We start from the raw sequence: 25,915 nt of genomic DNA, 5'->3' as shown, positions 1-25,915 counted from the left end.
TTTATATGCGCAAAAACAGAAAAGTACAGTATTGCCTTTAATCGAGGACTGGATTACGAAAATGACGAAGTTAGCAGAGATGGCTAAACTTACAGCTCTGATCAGAGATAAAACATTGTCTATTTTTATGGTTAACTGGAAATCCCCTATTGGAGTTTCTTCATGAGAGAGACAAGGAAAAATGAACTGATGATTTGTGGATTTAATTTTTAAGAAGATAAATTTGGGAAAAATAAATAGAAGGGGGACAGTATTGGAAATGACAAATTTTGGAGCTATCAAAACTAAAAGTATAATGTTTGTTAAAATATGACAGGTGTATAGAAAAATGGAAAATAAAGCCTGTATTATTGTTCTTTGTTATTTCTAATCTTTGTCTTTCTTTTTTGTATTCTTTTTTCTTTACTTTTTAAAATTTCTTTGCCCTTTTTACTGGGCTTTTAATCTTACTAATAAAATTTTAAAAATTCATGAGAAAAAAAGTGTGAGAAGAAGCTTAAAAGTTCTAAAAAAGACACATGTGCAACATGGGATTTATGGATCGCCCTCAATGACTGAGCAAGCACACCCCAAGAAGCTCAAGAAGCAATTAAAATTCAGGCCCAGGAATTAGATAAGTTAAGGTCAGAAAGATTCGACCACCTGGTAGATAAAAACATATTTGTTTCCGCTGCCCAAAGGAACGAGTTAAAGTTAGCTGAGTCCCAAGCCTGTACCCTAGATCTTGAACTCTAGGTAGCCGAGTTACAAGAACAGCTTGCCCAGACGCGGCAAGCCATCCAATTCCTTGCCAGCCAGGCAAAAGAACAGCATGCTGCAGTAAGTCACGAGGCATACCAGCAGAAGAACGATTCCCTTAAACAGCAGCTAGGACTCCAAACTGCCCTGATCACCTCCATCCACCTGGAGATTCTCCCTGATCTCCCAAGCCCCGACTCCTACTGGTCCTTACTGAGGGACTCTGTGCCCTCTGCCCCATTTAATGTTCAGCCTGAGGAGAAACCACTCGTTCTCCTCCACCCAGTCAAGGAAAAAATTGTAGAGAAATGCACTGTGAATAGCAAATGCGAGCACCAGGAAATCATGCAAGAAGCCCCCTGGATGCCCACCGAGGCCCCTTTAATAAAGAAACAGGAATTAGCTGGCTCACAATCATCTCTAACGCTCACCTCATGGCCACCGGAGATGACCTGACCCAATTAGCTAGATTGTGTGCATCTGGAACAGACGTGCCAGCCACTGAAACTGCCATTGCCACCTGTGGTCTCACTACCCTTGAAGCCAAGCAATGGATGAAAGAAGTTGTCCACTTAATTTGGTCAGGACAGACGGCAGAGATGCTATTTGTTATGGAGCGCCAGCTCCAGGCAAGAATCCCAAAGCTCATGTTGCCCGTTAAAAGCTCCTTGCTGTTGTGGCCAAGAAAGTAGAAGGCCAGGATGGGGTCTACAATTTTGACTATAAAGTTTTTAAGCAGCCCCTATATACCAGCTTAAACTCCCAATCTAAAATAACCTTGGACCCCATAGATACGATCTACATCTGAATACACTAAAAATGCTTTAAACCTATTGCAAAAATTCATTGTAGTATTACACTTACCTCCAAATAACTCTTTGAGGAAGTCTTGCCAGAGCATGTGCCAATTTATGTGCTATATCTTCAGACAAATATTTCACTCCTGCTCCAAATGAAACAAGTACAAAGCCATTTTCATTAGCACCATCCACCCATGTCTGGAGATCCTGAAGAAATAAAGACTTGCTGTCAAGACTAACAAGCATAATACTGCTTACTTTGTATCTAAATATTGGGAAACACCTTTATTAATAAAGGATGAGATGTGGAAAATCCACATGATGCTAAAACTTCCATTGAAGCTGTGTCAGCAATGTATTTGTTTATAAGCACCATCCAGTCCTTCTACACAGGGCATGAGTAAAATGCAAATAACACTGCTTTGTACCAGATCAGTGCAGAATAAGCAGACAATCCAAGGGAAAGGAAGCTCCCACTGGCACCCCATTTATGGAGCTGGAGGTAGAAAATAGGAAGGGATCAAACAAAAGTTTGGGCACATCACTTTAGAAGGTTCCTTTCTATTTCTCTTCAGTCCCATAAGGAAGGGGATACTATTAGGGGTGTGCGGTTCAGAAATCCGTTTCAGGGAAAATTCCCGAATCGGAACCGATCCGTAAAGATTTGGAAATCCCGAATCAAAGCTTTCTGAAGCATTTGGAATGCCTCAGAAAACTTCGGGGCTTAGTTTAAAGGGCCCTGCTGCTGCTTGCAAGCAGTGGTGGGGCCCTTTAAACACCATCCAAACAGCCTCCACCCCCACTTACTTTGGCCCTGCGATGGCTTCGGCTGTCCCCGCCGCCCGCAGAGCCGCAGAGGGGCGGAGGAGGCGGTGTGGTAGGAGGTGGTGCGGCAGCAGAGGAGCCGGCTGGCTCCAGGCCGCCGCTGCCATGCGCCGCCACTGCAGCTGCCACCATTCAGCTGATCACCCTCCCCCCTCCCTCCAGCACAAGGTAAGTGGGTGAGGTGTGGAGGGGTTGCCGTGGGGGTGGGGGTGGAGGAGTCGCTTCAGTATGCTCCGAATATTTACAGAGCATACCGAAGCGAGTAAAATACCACAAATCGCTGCTTCGGAATTATGGTACTCCCGAATTTCCCCCCGCTTTGGGTAAACCCGAAGCGGGAAACCTGAATCGACCTGGCCCTGCACATCCCTAGATACTATGCAAATAAACCATGAGCAAATAATACATCCCTCTGAATAAACTGCTGAGAGGACTCGGAGAGCCCCCTATCGCTGCTCCATAATGGTGCACTGTGCTTGAGATGGCTATGACACTGCATACTTTTTATGCACATACAGGGCCTGGATACACTGAGTAGATACACTGACTGCTCGGGTCCTCAGCCTTCACAATTTTCTCTCTATGCAAGCAAAGAAATATCAAATTGTTCCCAAAGAATGTGCCATAACAGCCATTTTACTTCCTAAAATAATATCCAGCAGCCAAGAAGTGTTAGCCTAACAGTTATAATCAACAGAAAATGAAAGGCTTTTTACTGTAAGTCTTAGAATAGTTTACTATTGAAAAACTAGAAACCTAAGGTATCTTTCTATGTTTTAGAAGCAAAAGGAAATACCACAAGGAATACACAGGTGTTACTGATAATAATTCCAACTGAAATTAACAGCTTCCCTACCCTTTCTTTCGTAGGTTCTGCTAACATTAACCAGTAACAGTTTCTGTACATCACAGCTATTTCTTGCTTATTGAAAATGTATTTAGAATGGAAACAAAATTAGCTATCTATGAATACAGCCATATATTTTGTATAACAGTGAAGAAAACCATGTTTCATACTAAAAATCTAAATTTGTGGTAAAGAATGAGTGGAGTATGTAGAGGTGTTAAAATTGCAACTCAGAACGAAGCTCTGAACAGTTCAACAATAGCTACTAGCTTGGGAAAATAAACAAAAACTTTGCCAGACAACAGAGGTGCAGTGTTGGGAAAAACAAGTAGGTGAGATAGAGACAGCAGTGGCATGAGCTGTAGCTATTCTTGGCTATACGGAAGCAATGTTATGCGACTCTTATGTTTCAGTACACTTATAATTAAGAAAAGCCTGAAAATTGGAAATTTTCACATCTCTTAGGAAAAGCCCTGACCATGAAATTTACCTTGTACAATCCAGCACAAAGCAAGCCAAATCACACATGAGGCAAGTTTGGATGTCCCATTAAATACTTCAATCAGTCCTGGCATTTTCAATAGTCAGAGAGAATACATATCTAAGCTTCTGGAACACAAGGTGTGTCTATTTACGACCTCAAAACATTACAAAAGGAAGTACTCCTCCACGGGCTGAATATAGACACTGAAAACTAAATGTTATTTTCTTTTTAACCTATCAACTGTTATCATCTAAGAAAAGCTGCACCTTTGTACACTACTGCTATTTTTCCAAGCCTGTAGGGAAGTTCTTTTGATTAGTTTCAGGAAAGCATTTTGGTACACACACATTGTAAAAATATAAATAAGATGTGGCTATCTTACAGTGTACTTGTATCCATAAAACCACCAATAACACATAGATCTGAGCATGAAACCTTGGCATATGCAACTCTTCACGTAGGATGGGCAAGCATAGAAGCCCTGATAGCTGGTGGTTCCTAGCAGGCATGGAAACATTTGCTCCAGTCCAGAGCTGAGCAATTTCCCTAGCACGTTAACCGTCCCACCCCCCGCCCATACACACACACATACAGCTGCCACTGTTCTGAGCTGATATAGTTTCTGATACCAAGAAGGCAATAAGCCAAGCCAATGACAGCACATGCTTTCCAAGTATGCAAGAGCAAGCAGTCCCATGTTCCCCTTTCAGAGGTTGCCAGGAGAAGCAACCGTGTGCACAGCTTGCAGTCCAGTCTTATCCATTTTCACCTATTGAGTACAGCGGGGAGGACTACTCTCAAGAACAGGGTTTTCTCCTCTGGCTGGGGAAGTGAAATGCAGTTGAAAAACCTGAAAGCACATAGAGCAAGACTACAGAGAAGAAGTGGGAGGGGGGACCCTGAGCACCCTTTAAACTTGATTGGATGTGAAGAATGGTTCATATGCTGTGATGTGAGAGAAGAAGAAATCAATGAGGAATGTATCAGCCATGCTGCTCCCAGGCACATTTTTGAAGTAAAGTGGCTTAAGGCATAGTTGGAAGACAAACAGTTGAATTTTCCTTTCTAGTCCACAACTAGAGATCTAAATAAAAAGAGATATTTTTGTTTTAATTTTTGCCCAATATTACTACTGTACTCAGAAATACAAACTGAAGTTTAAATGGCATTAGATCAAAGAAGGAAAAGGAAAGTATAGATACATTACTAAACTGAGATATAAGGCAGATGAAATACTTGAATTGTGTGATCACAATCTGATTAAGTGTTTGAAACAGTTTAAATTGCCTGCACACTATTAAGTTTCCACACCTATCATTGTAAAAGTACTTTAAATTCTCTTAACTCTAGACCACTTCCCATAGTAGTCCAGAATACAGTGCCCTAATGTAAAACAGCAGGTGCATGTTAATTCTTTAGACCAGTGGTTTCCATGCTATTTGATGTATTGACCCATAAATCCAAATTTACTTGATATGTGACCCGCTTAAAACAAATAATAGCAGGCACATATCAATAAAACAGGCAAAAGCTTGGGACTCACTTTCACAGGCTTCATGATCTATATTGGGGGTTGGGCCCACAGGTTGGAAAACACTGCTTTAAACAATCTAATCTCAAGGTCTGCTGGGCCAACAAGTAACTATTCAAAATGGATTGCAAAAACCTTTGTGTAGGTGTAATGTCACAACTCTTGGTTTTCTACTGGTCTCACAAATTATCCATTATTACCTGATACTGGCACTTTGCCAAAACACCACACATATCATTGGGCTATCACATAGCACAGAAATGGATGGAGACAAGGTGTGAAGTTAGAGAATCACTGAGGCATCATCCACAAGGCCACACATAAATCTAGGTTAGCATAGCCCCTTAGTCAACATGTTGCCTTGTAGCACAAGATGCAGGTGAACTGACAGGATGTCACTCTGCTAAAACTTGTACCTATGCACTATCACACTAATTCACAATTACAGCCAATACATTTTTTGCAAGATAGCCGTCTAATATGCTAGTGGACTAAATAAAAGTTATCTGGGAGCTACAAATAATGTTTTCCTCCATGAACCAATAGCTTCAAAACAGTTATCTGAATTAAACTATAACATCACTCTTACGAATAAATCATATCAAACTAGCATTTTCTTTTGTCAAAGTAGCTTGGGTTAACATATTATGTAACCTTCTTTAACATCTTGGCATAGATCAGAAATCAATTAAATTAATTAATTAACTTTAGAAACATAGGATATAGGAATTAGAGATAGGAAGGCCAGAAAAAAATTGGGAAAATGAAGGGGGGGTTTCCCCTCAAGAACTTTTTTACATTTTTCCAAACTGGGAAATCTGGTGAAGCACTGAAACAAGAGCACCTATGAAGTATTTTCTCTCTTGTAATAAGTAAAATTCCATATTTTCTCACTCAAAATAAATAAAGGTCTCAGAACTTGGCTCCCCCCCCCATTTTTCCAGTTGAAAAGAGTGTGACTGGCACAAAGTCACACAACAAGCTTCCACAGCAGAGTGGGGATTCTGATCGGGACATCAGATTCTACTCCACACTGCTAATTACTACCCCACACTGGATAATAATAATACTATACAGTGTATGTTGTATCATATACTGTACAACATATTTACAAGAATATAGTTTGTTGAAATGTAAATAATTTTGGCAGTGATTAATGCATTATAGTGTGTTTAATGTTTCAACTCTGAAAGATGGCCCCCTTACCTAGGCTTATCTGGCCACCTGGATCCATGTCACAGTAACATTGAGACTAGACTACTGTAATGCACTCTACACAGGTCTGCCCTTGAAGTCAACTCAGAGACTCCAGTTGGTACAAAATGCTGCAACTTGGCTACTATCAGGAGCTAGGTGGAGTATGCATATTATACCCGTTCTGTGGTTGAGCCATTGACTATCCATCAGTAGCTCAATTCAAGATACTGGCTATCACATATTAGCCCTTATATCTGCAAGATCACCTCTCCCACTATTTCCGGTTACAAGTTTCACTTATCTGAGCAGGCTGTCAGTCCCTGGCAGTTAGGTTCCCAAGTTCTCCACAGTTAACACACAGATATTACAGTCGAAGTAACTTAATTAGAGATCCATTCAGTACAAGGTTCATAGACAGTGAAATTGGCAGAAGTGACGTAGGTAAGACTAGCAGTGTTAGTTATAGGGCATATTCCCGCCTTAATTTGGACCATTAGGAGGATTGGAGTGAAACATTATTTAGAGCAAGCAGTGAGAAAGATGGACTTATCTTTGGTTCTCAGGAAGAGCACACCATGAGCCAGCTTCGGCTCGCTGTCAAGGACACTAGCTCAGTGGAGCAACAAAAAGGGACCCTTTTCTGTGGCTTCAAAATTTATAGACATTTTCTCTCTCTAGTGAGAACAGTGCTTAGCATCCAGCCTTATGGAGCCTACTTATGTGTCTTGCAGATCCCATGGAATGGGGAGTCTAGAAAGCAGTGGTTCTCAGCATTTCATACCTTATGTCCTACCAGTCCCCCTCTCAAAGAACCTAATGGTGAATTTGAAGACAGTTAAGCTAGAAAAGTATAGAGAACTTGAAAGAAAGATAATCATGAAGTGGTAAAGAACTCCTGTCCAGTTGGCATACATGCTTAAAGGGATGAAACCTAACTGCTGGCATTGCAATGCAAAAGAAGGGCGGTACTCCCACTTATGGTGGGAGTGTCCAAAGGTCATAGATTTTTGGGAAAAGATACGGGGAAAAATAGCATTGGTATGTGTTAACCTTAATATAGATGTAGATCTATTATTCATGGGTGTATTGAGAAACACTAGAATTGAGAAACAAAACCAGGATATTTTTAAAGCAATGTTACTAGGTGCACATGCAGTGATTGCATACGGTTGGAAGGAGAATTTAAAATGGACCTTAGAAAGATGGAATGATTACTTGTATGAATATATTCAATCGGATATGTTGGAATGTTTAAAAAAAGATAAGGCATGGGATGGAAAAATGGAGGAGATAAAAGAGAAATGGTCTGTATATTTTCAATGGGTATATAATGGAGAAGCCAATACAGCTATATTTGGAAAATTGGAAAAAATGTGCTCGTGGCTAAAAATTTAATTTGTAGTTATAGGATGGCCACCTTGCGGGGGGGGGAGGGTTACAAAAGGGGTAAAAGATGTATCATAGGAGAACTGGGACTGTATTGTAATGTAATATGTGATGCATTAAAAAAAAAGAACCTGAGTCTTCACCCTGATGGGAACAAAAGGCCACTTTTTCCAAGAAGGCCACTTACATGTTTACAGACATTCTGTTATTAAATTTATTACTTACAATAAGTTTTAAGGATATTAAAACAGTACTTTGGTGCAGTATTGCTAGAAGTAATTTTATTGCTATTAAACAAAAAGTTATTATTTTGTTTAGTGGTTAAAATTATAATAATGCTGTTTTAAGTATAAATTTTATTGCTATAGTAACTGTAAAACAAATTCAAGTAATATTATTGGAACAGAGAGAAACTGAACTCTTACAGGGCAATCTTAAGCATAGTTAGTCCCGTCTAAGCCCATTGATTTGCTTAGGATTGCACTGTTAGTTATTGTTATGAAATCCTGTGTCTCACCTAGCTCTGTATCCCACCAGTTTACACATCGCACCAGTTGAGAACTACTAGTTTAGAGAGTTCTCTTCCTAACTGATTGATCCCTTGTTTGCTTAGAACCATCTTCTAAAACACTAACCTTGTATTCTGACCAAGCAATGACCCCAATTCATATTATTACCCTGATATTTTCTGGCATTCCAACCTCATATTTTCTTTCCTATAATGAATTCTAATGCAGGATGAACCAAATGTTATTTTCACTGCCAGGAAAAATTCAAATTTCACATAAGTGATCGTGCAAAGGGCATATTATGAAATTAGCTGAATTTAAATTAGTGGTATGCAAAACTCCACATTTATAAGTGAGGATATCAAGTGTGCAAATGTGGTATACTGAAGTTCTCCTTGTAGTTGGATACTCAGAATTATTGCTTAGTTCTCTAAACATTTTAGTATTCATAAAAATATCAAACAGAAATGGTATTGTGCTTAGTCTACTATGTGATCTTTGTTCTCTTTGGTTTTTCTAATTAGCTATTCTTAGCAGGTTTAAACGCTAAATGCACAGCTGTGACTATAGTGTGAGGTCCCAGCTGGCAGTAACCAGTGGTGCCTAATACTGAGCTTTGTTTCAGAAAAACAAAGCACACAAATACAAATGTAACTGGACTTCTTAAAATGTTTGAAGCTTTCCCTATTCAGCTGTTGGAATAAAAATGTGGTCACAATTCACAGAAAAATATAGACGATTCCACTGCACAAGAAAAAATATTCATAATATTTAATTTGGAAAATAAGATGAAAACCACATTAATAAATATAATGGTGACCCTTATAAGGATTCCAGCTCATTTATTATATGTTACACGTTTCCAGAACCTTAAAATGTTGTGAAAATCAGAATCGTAAGCACTGGTTTGCTGGTGTTTACTTCTGAGATCATCATTTCTGAAGTCTTGGTTAATTATTCAGACTAAGAAAGAGGGACACCTCAGATTGGTACACTGAGGATTTTAAGAATTTCCCCAACAGTAGGTTCATATGGGAGACTTCTGAAGTACATGCTTTACCTGCGAAAAGCAGCAGTGGGTGTAGTATGTGACATGGCCTGATCTGCTTACAACAGCTGGGTAACAAAATGTATGCTGAACAGGAGAGGAAATTGGATCAGCCTAATATGGGGTTTACATACCTGTAACTGTTGTTCATTGAGTTCTTCTGTGCAGACACACATGGGGACTGCGCAAGCGCAGGCCTGCCGACGGAGGAATCCGATAGCTTCCAAAGAGCTCCGCTAGGGGTCGCCACCGGCCAGTCATGTAGCCCAACCGCCTTTCCCACCTAAACGGGGCACGTGACCTGGGCGGGGCGACCCCCTCTCCCTCAGTTCTCCTGAGCCGCCGCGAACTCCACCATTCCACATCTGAGAGTTCACAGCGGGACAGGAGGGAGGGATGTGTGTCTGCTCAGAAGAACTCAATGAACAACAGTTACAGGTATGTAAATCCCGTATTCATTTTCGTTCTTCTGTGCATCCCCACATGGGGAGAGTACCAAGCTCCAGACACAATAAAAGGAGGCGGGTGAGAACTCTGCAGAAGAAGTACAACTTTTATTATCAATAAAAAACCAAACGTGAAAATTCAGACTAAGATGACATCTCATAAGAACACACAACACAACAGCAATCACCCAAAAAACTCCTCCTTGCTTTATTATTATTATCGTATTACACAAACAAAGAATGCAGAACGGCCTTGGCCACTGCCACATCCTGAGAAGTGTTGACGTCAATTGCATAATGTTTAATAAAAGTGTCAGATGAAGACCAAGTTGCAGCCTTACATATATGCGCTAAAGGGACCCCCTTCAAAAACGCAGAAGATGAAGCTTGGGACCTTGTGGAATAAGCCTTAACTTGCAAGGGACAAGACACCTTGGCCTGACTATATGCCTTCTGTATGGCCGAAACGATCCACCTAGAGATGGTTTGGGAAGAAGCTCTCTTCCCCTTATTGCCACCTGCAAAACAAATGAACAGGTGCTCGTTGCTCCTAAAGGACTTAGTCCTAGATAGAAAGACAGGGCACGCTTCAAATCCAAGGAATGCAAGGCCCATTCCCAACCTGATTGAGGGTTCGGGAAAAAAACGGGCAAGGCAATGTCTTGTACCATATGGAAAGACGACACTACCTTAGGCAAAAATTTAATACATGGTCTCAAAACCACCCTATTAGGGTGGAACTGCAAGAAGGGTGGGTCAATTCTCAGCGCAGACAACTTGCTTACCCTCCTCGCAGATGTAACAGTAACGAGAAAACAAACTTTCCAAGATAGGAGTTTCAAAGAGTATGTCGCCAAAGGCTCAAACGGTGGCAACATTAATTGCGACAGCACGAGGGACAAGGATCACTGCGGAACAGGGTGCAACAGTGGAGGATATAAATTCATCATTCCCTTTAGAAACCTCTGGGAGAGCTTGTGTGAGAATACTGAGGTTCCCTCAACCTGTTGATGAAAAGCCGAAATGGCATCCAAATGCACCTTGAGAGAGGACGTAGCCAGCCCTTGTGTTCTTAGGTAACATAAATAATCTAGCACAGCGTAGAGGGGGCAGGAGTCAGGTAAGTACCCCTTAGTTTGAACCCACTTGGAAAAACGTGTCCACTTAGCCTTGTAAGAGAGCCTAGTGGACGGTCTCCTAGCATTAAGCAAAACTGACCTAACCTCCTCAGAGAAATTATCTATTGAGGGTATATTCGCCAAGCCGTCAAATGTAGCCTTTCGGGGTCGTGATGGAATAGAGCCCCCCATGTCAGGATATCTGGGGCCAAGGGAAGGGATATGAACATCTGTTTGGACCGCTCTAGAAGTTTTGCCCACCAAATCTGCCTTGGCCAATACGGGGTGACTAGAATACAATCCGTGTTGTCCTGCTGAACTTTGCAGAGCACCTTGGCAATGAGGGGAATTGGCGAGAACATGTAGTAGAGGCGACCTGTCCAAACCAACTGGAAAGCGTCCCCCGTCGAGCGGGGGTCGCTCCCTGCAAGGGAACAGAAAAACGGGGCTTTTGCATTTTGCATTGTGGCAAACAAATCCATATCTGGAAAGCCCCACCACAGAAATACAGGCTCGAGGTACACCATATTCAGCGACCACTCGTGATTGGAGAGCACCAGTCTGCTGAGCACATCCGCCCTGGAGTTGTCGGTTCCTGCTACATGAATAGCGTGCAGGGCCACACCATTCACAATTGCCCATTCCCAAAGGGCAGCAGCCTCCCTGCACAGGGTTAAGGATGCAGTTCCGCCTTGTTTGTTTACATAACACATTGCAGTGGTATTGTCTGTACGAATCTGCACACTCTTGTTCCTGACGAGAGCTGTAAAAGAGACAAGAGCGAAGCGAATGGCCCTAAGTTCCAACACATTAATATGAAGTGATTGCTCAGAATGTCCCCACACCTCATGAATAGAAAGGGAACCACAGTAAGCTCCCCAACCATATGTGGAAGCATCCGTAGTAACACTCAGCTCCCAATACTGGGGTCCAAAACTGACGCCACAAGTGAGGTTAGAACCCAAGGTCCACCAAAGTAAGGAGCGAAGCACTGACCGAGGGATAGCAAAACGTCGGTTTGGAGAATGTACAACTGGGTTAAAGCGTCTCACAAACCAATTTTGCAAGCTCCGCATATTAAGGCGGGCAACGGGACTACCGCTGTGGCAGCAGCCATGTGTCCCAGCAGTTTTTGAATACCCTTGGCAGTCTGATATCTATTCCTAGAGAACAGTGAAACCATGGAGCGAATTGTTCTAACCCTGTCAGGGCAAGGTCGCTCTACCCAACCTAGAGTCAAGGTCTGCTCCAATATAGGACAACTTAGTACATGGTACCAGCTTAGACTTGGCGGTATTTATCACTAGGCCCAGCTGCAGACAGACCGTAGTGACCAAGGTGACATCCCTTCTCAGCTTATCTTCCGATGGCGCCGACAAAAGCCAGTCATCCAAGTACGGGAAAATAGAGCAACCCAGTGTCCTCAGGTAAGCAACTACAGGGGCCATACATTTAGTGAACACCCTAGGGGCGGTAGCCAAACCAAAGGGTAACACAGTGTATTGATACACCCTATCATGGTATTTAAAACACAGGTATTTCCTATGGTCCTTTCTAATTCCCACATGGAAATAAGCATCTTTGAGGTCTAGGACCGCAAACCAGTCCCCCTGGGAGAGAAGAGACAGGACCTCTGAAAGGGTGACCATCTTAAATTTAGAAGATCGGAGATATAGATTTAAACCCCGCAAATCCAAAATAGGTCGTAGATCACCATCTTTCTTTGGTACTAGAAAGAATCTCAAGAAGAAACCACGAAAAACAGGCAAACCAGACATTTCCTCAATTGCCCCTTTATTTATTAGAGATTGAATCTCCATCTCTAATTCAGGCATCGTATTAGTGAGCGCCTCTGCAGTTAACATGCAAGGAGGCCTGGCCACAAACTCCAACCCATATCCCTGTCCAATGATGGATAAAACCCAAGAGTCCGACATAATCAATTCCCATTCAGGAAGATACGGCATCAGTCTCTCAGTGTAACAGGGATCAGGATCGGGTGGCAGTGCCGGAAGTCAAAACTGTTACCCGGGGCCCTGGGCATCCCTATTGCATTGAGCAGGAGGTTGAGGTGGCCTCTGTCAGTAAGGTTGCCTCTTGGGCTGGTGAGGTTGGTAAGGTTGGAAGGGCCTTGAGTAAGCATACTGCTGCTGCTGGTAGTGGCAGCCAGAGCGGTCGTAGCGCTGGTACCCATAGTGGTGTTTGGGAAAATACCTCGGCTTGTAAAAGCGTTGATCACCTGGGACAATGCTCAACGACTTCTCAGTCAGGCGGTTTTTTCCGTTTCTGGGACAACACCTCATCAATCGCAGCCGAAAATAGGGTAGTCCCCTCAAAGGGCATGTCTTCCACCTTAGCCCTGGTGTCAGGCGGCAAGGCAGTGGACCAGAGCCAAGTGTGTCGTCTCAGCAATATAGAACTCGCCATGCCTTTCGCCGAAGTTTCCGCAGCATGTCTGCCAGCGTTCATCTGCTGTTTAGATACCCGAATAGCTTCGGTCTGCAACAGCGTGAAGAGTGCTCTTTTATCGTCAGGGAGGCCAGTAACATACTCCGATAACTTCTCCCAAAGATATAGTTGGTAGCCTCCCATGACCACCTGGTGATTGCCAATCCGAAGGCCAAGCGCCGAAATGGAATACTGGCGTCTGCCCAGGCCATCCAGCTTCCTGCCCTCCTTGTCAACTGGGGTGGGGTGCACCAGGCCGCTGCCGTTGAAACTCCTCGGCCACCAAGGATGAAGGGACCGGGTGCTTGAACAAAGAAGGCCAGGTATCTTGTTTCACCTTATACATCGCCTCGACCCTCTTGGAAGTAGGTGGCATTTCAGCTGGTCTCTCCCATGCCTTTAGAATGACCTCGTCTAAGCCATCAACGATGGGGAATCCAATGGCCGCGGGTGCGTCACTATAGAGCCTTCCCAACAGCTTCCCTCCTCCCTTGGGAACCGAGGAGGAGACATCAAGGTCCAATGCTTGCGCCATTCTGGACATCTGCTCAGCGTAAAGCCTCAGATCCTCATAAGGGGACGTAGCCACAGGTCCCACATTTTCATCAGGTGGTGGATCCGAAGCCTCGGATCCGGCATCCTGAGACGCCTGTTGGGGAACTGCACCCTCCTCTTTGGAGTCGATAAGCTCCAGAACCGGGGAGGGGGGAGGCAGCCACGCCATTCTGGTCGGAGCCGGAGGCCTCAGATCCGGGTAGTCAGGAACAGGCAGGAGCCCTGGACAGCAATAATGACTCGGAGGCGCACAACAAGGCATCAAACGATGACGGTGAACAGGTTGCCCGATCCGACAGACCACCGAGCTAGAATCGCTTCTTGCACCTGAGTCGGAGGGTGAGACCCTTTCCCCGATTTCCCCGATGTGGAGGGGTTGGCTGCGAGGACCTTTTCCCAAAGAGAGGCCTTAAGGCACTGGGCTCGCTCATTCCGTGCCTTGGGGGTGAATTGTTGACAGAAACGACAGGTCTCCACCTTGTGGCCCTCCCCCAAACAAATAAGGCACATATCATGCTGATCGGAATGCGTCATTTTCATCCCACATTGGGCACATTTTTAAAAAAGGGCCTTCTGTGCCATTCCAAAAGATCAGGCAGTCTGAAAAAACGGGCCGTGAGTGAAAATACCGAGATCAACTTTACCGAGACGACGAGAGACAACGAAGCGATATCCAAGAAACCAGTCCTAAAGTTCAATACCAAAATTTTCAGTCAGAGAAAAAATAGTGAGATGAGCTCAGAAGCACAGATCCTCTCTTCGCGGCAGCTAAGAGAGAACTGAGGGAGAGGGGGTCGCCCCACCCAGGTCACGTGCCCCGTTTAGGCGGGAAAGGCGGTTGGGCTACATGACTGGCCGGTGGCGACCCCTAGCAGAGCTCTTTGGAAGCTATCAGATTCCTCCGTCGGCAGGCCTGCGCTTGCGCAGTCCCCATGTGGGGATGCACAGAAGAACGAAAATGAACAATTTCTTCTTCCATCCCTTCCAATAAGTGACAGTGGGCCACATGTGACCATCACATATGTGAAGAGGGGACAAGGGAGGGGTAGGGCAGCTCAGCCACTCCTCCCTTTGCTTGCCTCTACATGTACCATCTGCACACTGAGAGCAGGATTGTGTCCAAAAAATTAATTCGAAGTAGTTACTACAGAGGGAGATTATATAAAAAGGAATTGCTGAATACCATAACATCCAAATGTATTATCCAATCATGATTTTAATCACCAATATTTTATGCCATCTACCCAATCTGTAACAGTTAAGCAATACAAAGCCTTTCAGTTTATGGATAACCATAAATGTAGATTCTATAGCTGCAAAGGGCAACATAAAGAAATAGGACAAGTTGCATGAGCTAAACCTTGTGTACACTACAGTTTACTGCATGGTAAAACTGTTTCTGGAATGTACCAGACCAGAATTCATAAATAGAATATGTGTCTAAATGCCTTGTCCGGGGTCTGAGTCCCAGCCCCCAGACTTGCCAGGAGGGAGCAGTGGGAGGCAACCGGGAGGCAGTGGCCCTACCACCCCAGCCAGCAACCAGGTCCAGAACCTGCCCACTCCAGGGGGAAGGGGCGAAAGGCCAAAGCCTCAGAGGGCTGGAGGGAGCAGGGAGAGACCAGCCAGTCCCACCCTCCAGGGGGAAGAGAGGGGGCTAAGCAGGACAGAGGAAAAGGGCCAAGGCAGGGGGAACAGGGACCCAGCAGCAGCCCAAACAGAGCCCTTACCAGCCAAGGAGGAGAAGCAGCCACTACAGCCCAGAGCCACACCCCGGCTAGAGGACAGCAGCCTGGCTCAGGTGTTGCTAGGAGCCAAGCCCCTCCAGGTGGAGCTGCCACAGGCATTCTGGGGGAGGAGATGGGTAGCCTTGCCCAGCATCAATGAGCAGGCAGCCCAGAAGCTGGCCAGGGCAGCTCCTTGTGAGCAAGGCCAGGGAAGCTCAGCAGCGCAGAAGCCGGCTGGGGCAGCTCCTCACGAGAAAGGCCAGGCATGCTCAGCAGCACAGAAGCTGGCTGGGGCAGTTCCTCATGAGCAAGGCCAGGCAAGCTCAGCAGTTCAAAGGCCTACTGGGGCAGCTCCTCATGAGCAAGGCCAAGGAGACCTCAGCTGGGGATGGCTCGCATTCAACCCCACCCTGCCAGCAAGGCAAGGAAGCCAAGAAGGGATTAGTGGTAGGAGGGAAACACCTGAGGGAAGGCACAGCTGGGCCAAGTCAGGAGAGGGAACAAACCTAGAAGGAGGGCGGGGCGGGGAAAGGAAACCCTATATAAGATGGCTAGGAAGAGCTTTGAGGTGGTGGATGTGAGTAAGGAGTGATGGTGTGGAGTGAGAGCAGAGCAGCGTGAGAGCAAAGGCTGGGAGGAAAGTGGATGAAGGAGATGGCAGAGGCCAAAGAGGGTGAGTGGCACAGATTGAACAGGCCAGCGAGTGGATTGAGAGGGAGTCTGGGTGATGTATACTGCCCCTCCTTCCACAGAGCAGGGTCCTGCAGAATCCCTACCCCCCCTTTGATGTCAGAAGCATGCTGTCCAGTGCCCCGCCCAGTGGTGGCTGCTGCAAGCCCTGACATGCCTCTCATCAATAAATCAACCAATAATAAAAATATTATTCCTACATGTAGAAAACTAGCATGTCAGGAGGAGGCTAGGCTTAAAAAACATCACCCTGATCCTCCATTTTTAATGCACAGTCAGTTTATTTATACAGGGAAATAATCATACAGTAGAAAAGAACAAGAGTGCAGTAGCTCTTATAAGACTAACATTTGTGGTAGGGTATGAGTAGGGTTGCCAGCCTCCAGGTAGTGACTGGAGATCTCCTGGAATTACAACTGGTCTCCAGGCCACAGATATCAGTTTACCTGGAGAAAATGCCTACTTTGGGGTGTGGACTCAGGAATTATGCCATGCCAAGGTCCTTTCCCTCCCTAAACCCCACTTTTTCCAGGTTTCACCCCCCCCCCCCAGATCTCCAGGAGTTTTCCAACTTGGAGCTGGCAACCCTAGGTATGAGCTTTCATGAGTCACCACTCACTTCTTCAGATACAGCAAAAATGTGAGTCCATCTATCCTTGTATCTTGGAGAGTGAACTGATTTCAGATGCTGAATGACAATAGCAGGTAAATGATAGTAGCCAGTGAATAACAATAGCAGGCATGATTTGACAGAGTGGGGTATGTAGAGGGGTAGTACGTGTGGTCTCGATTCAATCCAGGTGGATGCATTGTCTTGCGCTTCATTATCAATTGCAATTCAGCAGTCTCTCTAATCTCCCTTTGAAATTCCTCTGCAGGATAACTGCTACTTTTAGGCCAGCCAATGAATGTTCTGGAAGGTTAAAATGTCCCCCCACTGGTTTTTGAATGTTGTGGTTTCTGATGTCAGACTTAAGACAAACTACTCCTCCTCATCCTCTAATGTGATTTATGCTATCACCTGTCAGCAATGATTTTCCAACCTTTACATTGGACAAACTGGCCAGTCCCTTCATAAGTCTGACATCAGAAACTGCAACATTAAAAAAAACCAGGGGAGAACATTTTAACTTTCCAAGACATTCCGTTGCTGACCTAAAAGTAGCAGTTGCCCTGCAGAGGGAATTTCAAAGGGAGATTAGAAAGAGAAACTGCTGAATTGCTCTTTTCTACCGCTACAGACAGATTAACATGGCTACCCATCTCAATCAATCATATAGTTTTCTATTTACAATTAGCTGTTCTCTGCCCAAGAAAGATGTTTAATTAATGTGAATCTTAATAATTACATCATATATTTGTGACTATTAACGGAATGATTAGATATGGCAATGAAAGTTTCTCATAATTACTTCCGTAAAAGTTAGAAAGATACTTTAGGACAAGATTGAACGAATGATTCTCATATTATAATTTATTATTGAATGATTATTCCAAAACACAACTAAAACAAAGCTGAAATGCACATGAATTTTTAACAGCATTGCTATTAAAACTTATGTTCCTTGAGTTCTGATAAAAAAGAGTCCAGTAGCACCTTTAAGACTAACCAACTTTACTGTAGCATAAGCTTTCGAGAATCACAGTTCTCTTCGTCAGATGCATGGAGGGTAAAAAGAAACTGGTCAGATATATCGGTGGAGAGGGGAGTAGATGCGATCAGTGGCTTCTGACAATGGGATCAGTTTGCTTCTGATAATGAGATAACCATTCATAGTCTCTATTCAATCCAAGCCTGACTGAGTCAAATTTACATATGAATTCCAATTCAGCAGCTTCCCGTTGGATTCTGTTTTTGAAAAGTATCTGTTGAACTACAGTGACCTTTGATGGAATGTCCTGATAGATTGAAGTGTTCTCCCACTGGTTTCTGGACGTTGCCATTTTTAATGTCAGATTTGTGTCCATTTATTCTTTTGCGCAGAGGTTGGCTGGTTTGTCCAATGTACAGAGCAGATGGACATTGTTGGCACATGAGGGCATATATCACGTTGGAGGATGAGCAGCTGTAAGAGCCAGAGATAGTGTAGTTAACACCATTGAGTTCAGTAATTGTATTTCCTGGGTAGATATAAGGGCAGAGCTGGCATCTGGGTCTGTTGCAGGGTCTGGTACCTGTGTTGTTGACTCTGCTAGCTGATTCATGGTTGTAAGTGAGAAGTCGTTTAAGGTTGGGGGGCTGTCTGTAGGCAAGGAGAGGTCTTCCACTCAAGGCTTGTGAGAGAGAGGCATCATTTTCCAAGATGGATTGTAGATCGCTGATGATACGTTGGATGGGTTTGAGCTGGGAACTATAGGTAACATCCAGTGGTGTTCTGTTGTTAGTTCCTTTAGGTTTGTCCTGGAGCAGGCTGTTTCTGGGTACTACTGTAAACAACAACTGGGCGGAGACTTAGATATATAAATTCAAACTGTATTATCAGTGCTAAGTGCAATAAATACCAATACAATAGAAAAATTCATACAGTAATAAATACTACCAACTTGATGATCTGTATCAATATGTACAATATATACAGAAATCTTCCACTCTAGTGAGTTGTGACAATAAATACATCAAAACAAGAATATGGCAATAGGCACAGCAGGTAAAGATCTATAACAGCCACCAGTCCAATCCCATATAGGGAATAATCAAGCCAATGGGCATAGTTGCCGACGGGATGCTGCAAAGCAACTTTCTCCAATACCCGTTTCGTATTTCTTCCTCCTGGGCACTCTGTAGTCTGGTGAAACTAGAAGGAGCCTGCCATTACACAGCCATACAGTCATTCCATGAAGATAATGATATAATGTATCATAATCATTTCACCAGACTACAGAGTGCCCAGGAGGAAGAAATACGAAACGGGTTATAGATCTGTTATAGATCCTTACCTGCTGTGCCTATTGCCATATTCTTGTTTTGATGTATTTATTGTCACAACTCACTAGAGTGGAAGATTTCTGTATATATTGTACATATTGATACAGATCATCAAGTTGGTAGTATTTATTACTGTATGAATTTTTCTATTGTATTGGTATTTATTGCACTTAGCACTTTGCACTAATAATACAGTTTGAATTTATATATCTAAGTCTCCGCCCAGTTGTTGTTTACAGTAGGTCTGTTGCACTGGGAGGCTCCGTTTGTGGTTTGTTTCTGGGTACTAGTCTGGCCCTGTCGATTTGTTTCCTCACTTCATTTGGTGGGTACTATAGCCCCAAAAATGCTTGTTGTAAATCTCTTAAGTGGGAATCCCAATCAAGAGCATTGGAGCAGATATGATTAAAACGTAAGGCTTGGCTGTAGACAATTGACCGAGTGGTATGTTTAGGGTGGTAGCTGGAGGCATGTAGATATGAATATCGGTCAGTGGGTTTCCGGTATAAGGTGGTATTTATCTGTCCATTATGTAGTTGTACAGTGGTGTCCAGGAAGTGTACCTGTTGTGTAGAGTGGTCTGACCAGTTTCTTCTTACCCTCCACGCATCTGACGAAGAGAACTGTGATTCTTGAAAGCTTATGCTACTGTAAAATTGGTTAGACTTAAAGGTGCTACTGGACTCTTTTCTATTTTGCTACTACAGACTAACATGGCTAACTCCTCTGGATCTATGACCATTGAGTTCTAATGCGAATTATGAAATGTCTAGCACAGACAAGCAAAAATAGGTCACACAATTCATCTGAGAACTACTAGCCAGTTTCCAAGGGACCTTTCAGTGCCTTCTCGTTATGAGATTCTTGCAAAGAATGGTTTTATAACTCATCAACAAATACCTCTGATGTTCTTAAGCAACAGTACATATTCAGGATCCTAGAATAATTACAGATTAACTGTTCAGAAGAGACACTGAGTATGTACTCATGTTTTATTTAAAACATGTGGGTATACTAATTATTTTTAATTCAAAAAATTTTAAGTATTGAAGTTAGCTCTCCCCTCGTATTATGAACCTGTTCTACAATAAAAACCCTTTGACTCCACATTCTTGGAAGCTAAAAACAGAAATGCAGTCAGTAAGTCCCTGGCTGAAATGTTGCTTCCACTACAAATTTATTAGGAAGTCTTAGACAAGACCTCATATGGAACCACACTATGTGCTTGCTGTAAAGACTACAGGGCAATGTATGTGAAGCCCTTTAAAGTGCTTATCCTTACTAATTCAAAGTAATACTGCACTGGGGTTATCATCCTCTAGGCAGGGCCTGGAATACATCCAGAATGATCTCCAGACTACAGAGATGCATTCTAGAAAAACTGGCAACTTCAGAAGGTTGATTCTATGGCATCACAGCCCTGCTGAGCTCTCTCTCCTCCCCATGCTCTGCCCCCAATTCTCCAGGATATTCCCAACCTGGAGTTGGCAACCCAACACTCTTATATTTTCTACGCTGTTATATGAATGACTTGGAGGAAGAAACTATTAGCTATTGAATACTTATTTGTTTATTTTATACAGTTTTAAAGGTAGCATGCTAAAAACTTTCCATTTTCTTTTAAAAATTCTGGAGTGTTCATTTTTTCAGAAGTTGTAAAAACAGTATGAATATCTAAAAATCCCATCAGAATTCCTAACGCAAAGAAAAGCCTTTTGCTATAGTACTGCTCTGTTCTACATCCTGTCCTTTGTTCATTAAGCTCCTTTAACAGATTATTAACCCCCAAATGTTTTAATAACCTTTTGAAATGTCTATCTAAAATTGCAGCAGTGTTGCACAGACATGGTTTCTTTTAATCTAAATAAACCCTTATATAAATATTTATTAATGGTGTTGATCACCTGACAATTCAGAGTTTGTTCACGTTATATTTCCATGGTTAGATCCATGAAAGCACCTCCTAACCAAAAGTTACACCCTTCTAAATTCATTGAAGTCAATGGGTTTAGAAGGGTCCAAGTGTTTCAGATAGCCCTGTTGGTCACATAACCAGTGTTGACATATCATAAACAACAACTGTTTTCTTTCCTTTGTATGGTTCTAACCTGAAATGATGCCAACAGCCTCAACAGGCATCAACTATACATTTTATTTTATTGCAACATACAAACACACACAAAGGCAACACGGCAGGAGAGAGAATGGTTGCACAGAACCTTTTTTAAGGGGCATCAGCAGAGTCTAACTTATTCTCTACAATTTTTTTTACAAGTTTATGAAGAACTGCATTTTTCATTCCAGCTATATTATTTCCATGTGTAATATTCAAGAAACAGAGAGAACAAGTAACTTTTTAAATATACTTCAATAAGCTTAATTACATTAATAAGGAAAAGATCTAGATAAATACTCATTTAATTATTCATATGCAAATATGTCTGGCAGGTTCTTGCTGAAAATAAAGGAGGGAAGCAAGTCTCTATCTCTTTTTTTTACATAGCTGTAAGGGGAAAGGTGAAGGCTGTGTATTTCTCCTCTGTAATTTATTTTAAATGAAAACTGGTAAGTAGTACTTTGGTGCAACCATGCAACAGATTGTTATAATGCTAAGGGTATCTGCAAACTGTTAAAAAAAACATAGAAAATGACAGCCACAGGAGACTGGTTTCAAGAAAAGTGTGGGAGAAACTCTGCATTTGCATCAGCAACTAGAGCTACACAGAGAACTGTTGCTACATGGAAACAGCCTATATCACTGGTAAATAATTCCATTTAAAATCTGAGACAGAATTATCCAGCACTCATAGGACCTCTCAATGGAAATAATCATATACAATTATATAATAATTATATAATCTTGAACCTCCCAATCAGCACTGTTAAGGAGCAAATTTTTAAAAAATGCTTTTGGTGCACGTGTTTAGGAGGAATGAATTCTAAACTGCATTCTGAGTGATAAGTGAGTGGATGGTAGTTCCTCCAGTAAATTAATCAGAAGTAAGACTCCTACTGTATATGTACATTCATAGCTTATATATCCAGTCACTTAACCAGATTAATCTTAAAACAATGTAATTAATTTGTATGGGCAATCAGCATAATTACAAAGAGTGCACAGAGAGCTTTTATTGAAATTTGGGTTGATTTGTTAATAATTTTGTTCAGATTCTTTAACATCACAATGGCATGCTTTCAGATTGGTTAAACAAATCCATTTCAACAGAGAAATGTCTTTTCACCTGTATCCCCACAATCAATTGGGATGAACATTTTAAGGACTTTTCCCCCTCATCCAGGGGATCCTACCTCCCAAATTTCTGAGAAATGGGAAAAAGGATCCATGTTTTACTAGTCTTTAAAATTCTTCTTACAAAGCAGGCACATGTGGGCAGAGGCTGAGCTTTTCCTCCATCCTTTCCCACCACTGGGATCCTAAAACAACGGGGGAGAAGAAATGCTAACCCATTTCACATCAACACAAATTCTATGCTAAAGTCATTCATCACAGAATTGATCTTAAAGCTGTATTATGGATTGTAAAAACAAAATCAAATGATAACACTTCAGATGAACTTGTGCAGAATAATCAAAAAGAGAGATAGGTATATGTACATATAGCATATAAATGAATGCACACGTTAATTTTTACCACAATGCCCCCCTCCATTCACTTGTTAGTTGCGTTTTTCTTTTCTTCCCACCCCCCACCCCTCTTTTTCTGGAAAGCATGTAGTTTCCTACTCAATTTCTGCCAAGGTATCCCAATACTACACCATGTATTTTCTTGTCATAAAAAAGAACTATGAACACTTACTGTGGCTCCATTCACTACCACTGAAAAAGTCCTACCCACATTTTTAGATTATGACCCTAAACAATGGTCTGGTCGAAGCCAAAGCAACAGCCAGGCTTACTAAACATTCAGCTTTCTGCTCTGTTTTCCCATAGTCACAGCAGTAAAAAAAGTAAAAGAAAAACACCACTTAAATTTCTTGTATGTTTAGGGGTTTGTTTTCTTTTTACTATTTTCTATGTTTAGGACTAGTGTCTTTAAATGTAACACTATCACTATATTTCGTCTAGTCAATTTTAATTTACTTCTATGTACTCTCTGTTGCTGTAAGTATGATCCTATCAGATAGTTTATATGTTGTTTAATATGTCCATCTCAGAATTTTTATACTCTCAGCATTTCCTCAACTCTGTATTGAATTTCTGCTGATTTTAAATCTTAACAAATTTGCATGTATATACCCAATTAGATTGTTTATTGAAATGTCTTTGAAATTGACTGTACTGACCTACATTGTGTAATCCACCTTGAGTCTCAGTGAGAAAGGCAGACTATAAACAATGTAAATTAATAAAATAAATTAACAGTTCTGTTTATTTACGGACTTCTCAGCTAGGCTCGAATTCACTTGCATTTGTGAACAGCTAAGACATTTTCCTACTACTGTAAATGAGAGGGCAAAAGAAATCATAACATAAATTCCAACAGCTTCAAGAAGCATTATTAGAAAGATGACAAAATATGAAAGTATGCAAATCACTTGAGTATAAAATGCAGTAAGTAGGAAATATCACCACAAAAGTAAAAAACTGTCAAACCTTACTTCTGGTAGAGGACTGGCTGGTTTGGTAAGGATTCCTCCCACATACACAACATTTGGTAGTGTGGGTCTTGGAAATTCTAATGCTACATCCGTACACAGCATCCACAGGCTGGATTCATGAACCAGTTCATACATGGCCCTTTCTGGCTGTACACTGTACTTCTGCATTATCCTTTCATATTTTGGCAGAACCAAAAAACTGACTCCAAATCTTGAAACCAGATAAACAACAGTGTTCTTAATCCTCTCGAGCAAATTCATATGATCTGTGAGAAGTGAATTAAATTCTGGAACGTATGCTAAAGGTGCTGGAGCACCTACTTCTGCTGGATACCAAAGGCCAGTGGAAAAAACAGCATATTTAACCCCTAACAGATGAGCAATAACAAATCCACACATCTCATTAGGATCCACTAGCAGCAGGTCAAATTTTTCCCGTTTCATGGCATGGAGCAGTTTCTTGTTGCCCACAATCATGTCACAGTTCTTGGTATAGTGATCCAGGATGTCAAAGAGTTCCAGAATTGTTAATCTCCCAGAAAATATATTCCTCATTTTGGACTGAAGAAACTCATCGGAGGTGGTGCTATTAAAGATCCCTGGGTATCGCAGCAGTCTATAGTAATTAGATGGAGGGATTTCTCTGCCCTCAGACACGAGGAAAACTGTCTGGTGGCCTTGCTCGTGCAAGGCTGAGGCCAGGGTCTTGAAAATATAGAGATGGCTTTCAAACATAATTGGCGGCACAACAACGATTTTGGCAGCCCTTGCAATCCCAACAGCACTCCACAGAAGAATGAAAACTGGAATGTAAGACTTCATAGCTGAAACGACAAACACAAAATTACTTGGATATACCCCACATATCAAACCCTCCCAAATAACACACATTAACAAAGTAAACACTGGCATATGCAATTCACAGTATTTTATTGCCAACCCGTTTCATACAACTAATCTCTCTCTTTCTCCTCCTCCTCCCTGAGAGCACAAATGAATTACTCCAATAATTTAGTACATGAGGGGGAACTGGTAAAGATAATGAAGTTGGTATCCTTCTCAGGATTTCATATACCTTATTTCACTACAGCCAACAATCAAGGTAACAGTTTTGTCATGAGCAGACCTACCAGTAACACTTTTAACGCAATGTAGCACTTCAGGCTCCAGATGTGATGTTAGATATTTTTAATGCACCCTGGGGGGGGCGGGGGGGGGAAGCACTGTATCTGCAAAAGCATACCAAGAAAAGAGAAGACTGAACCCTTATTCTTGAACACTTATTCCTAAACATGAAAAAATGTTCACCTATATTTAGAGCCCCTTATGGTAACAGTAAACAGCAGTGTAATGACTGAGTTTCTTAAAATACTGAAGTTATATTTCAAATTGCTACTGCAGTTTCATTTAGGGTTGCCAACTTTTCCACAGGATACTGCAACAATTTGATGTGTAGACATCAGCATTTAAAAATGTTTCTTCCCAGTACATGAAAAGCTTCACCTGCTGATTTCTGAAAATCAAATTACTACAAAAGGTAAAAGAGGAGGACAGGCTTTTATATGTATTTTTCCATTCAGCTCACAACCCTACCTTTGTCATTTATGCCATAAAAATGTAGAGATATAATATCTTGAGATAGTTTCACTCCAGTCAGACTGCAGAAACTCTGAGTGGAGGCATTTACAAAAATACCCATGAACTGCTGTTTTGTAGCCATTCCAGAAATACTTGAGAGGTGGGCAGAGCACAGTGAAAGACAGGCTATAAACAAAGTAAATAAAATAAAATAAATCATGATATTAACAAGACATAGTACAAAGCATTTCACACACAAACACAAATACCCCTCAGAACATCTGAAAAGAAGTCAAACAGACTTTACAAAGGACACTCTGAGGCAACCCCTGTGAAGGTCATCCATGCCTGAAAGTCACCCTGGCTCATTCACAAGATGGAAACTAAAGGGAATTCTCACCATCCTCCCTGCACACTAATGGACTAGAATTTGTACACCATTT

General features: G+C 42.2%; 1 protein-coding gene across 1 annotated transcript in view; it reads right to left on the bottom strand.

Moving 5' to 3' along the window:
• UGT8 (UDP glycosyltransferase 8) overlaps positions 1-24,716 on the bottom strand; it is a 36,773-nt gene extending 12,057 nt beyond the window's left edge. Inside the window, exons 1-2 of the mRNA XM_054990304.1 lie at positions 23,895-24,716; positions 1,603-1,745 (exon numbers count right to left, since the gene is read on the bottom strand). Coding sequence (XP_054846279.1) covers positions 1,603-1,745; positions 23,895-24,716 — 965 coding nt within the window. The remainder of the gene's footprint in view (positions 1-1,602; positions 1,746-23,894) is intronic.
• Positions 24,717-25,915: the final 1,199 nt, after the last annotated feature.

The sequence above is a fragment of the Eublepharis macularius genome, chromosome 10, assembly GCF_028583425.1.
Source record: "Eublepharis macularius isolate TG4126 chromosome 10, MPM_Emac_v1.0, whole genome shotgun sequence".
Taxonomy (NCBI): Eukaryota; Metazoa; Chordata; class Lepidosauria; order Squamata; family Eublepharidae; genus Eublepharis; species Eublepharis macularius.
This window is presented reverse-complemented; position numbering and strand designations above follow the sequence as displayed.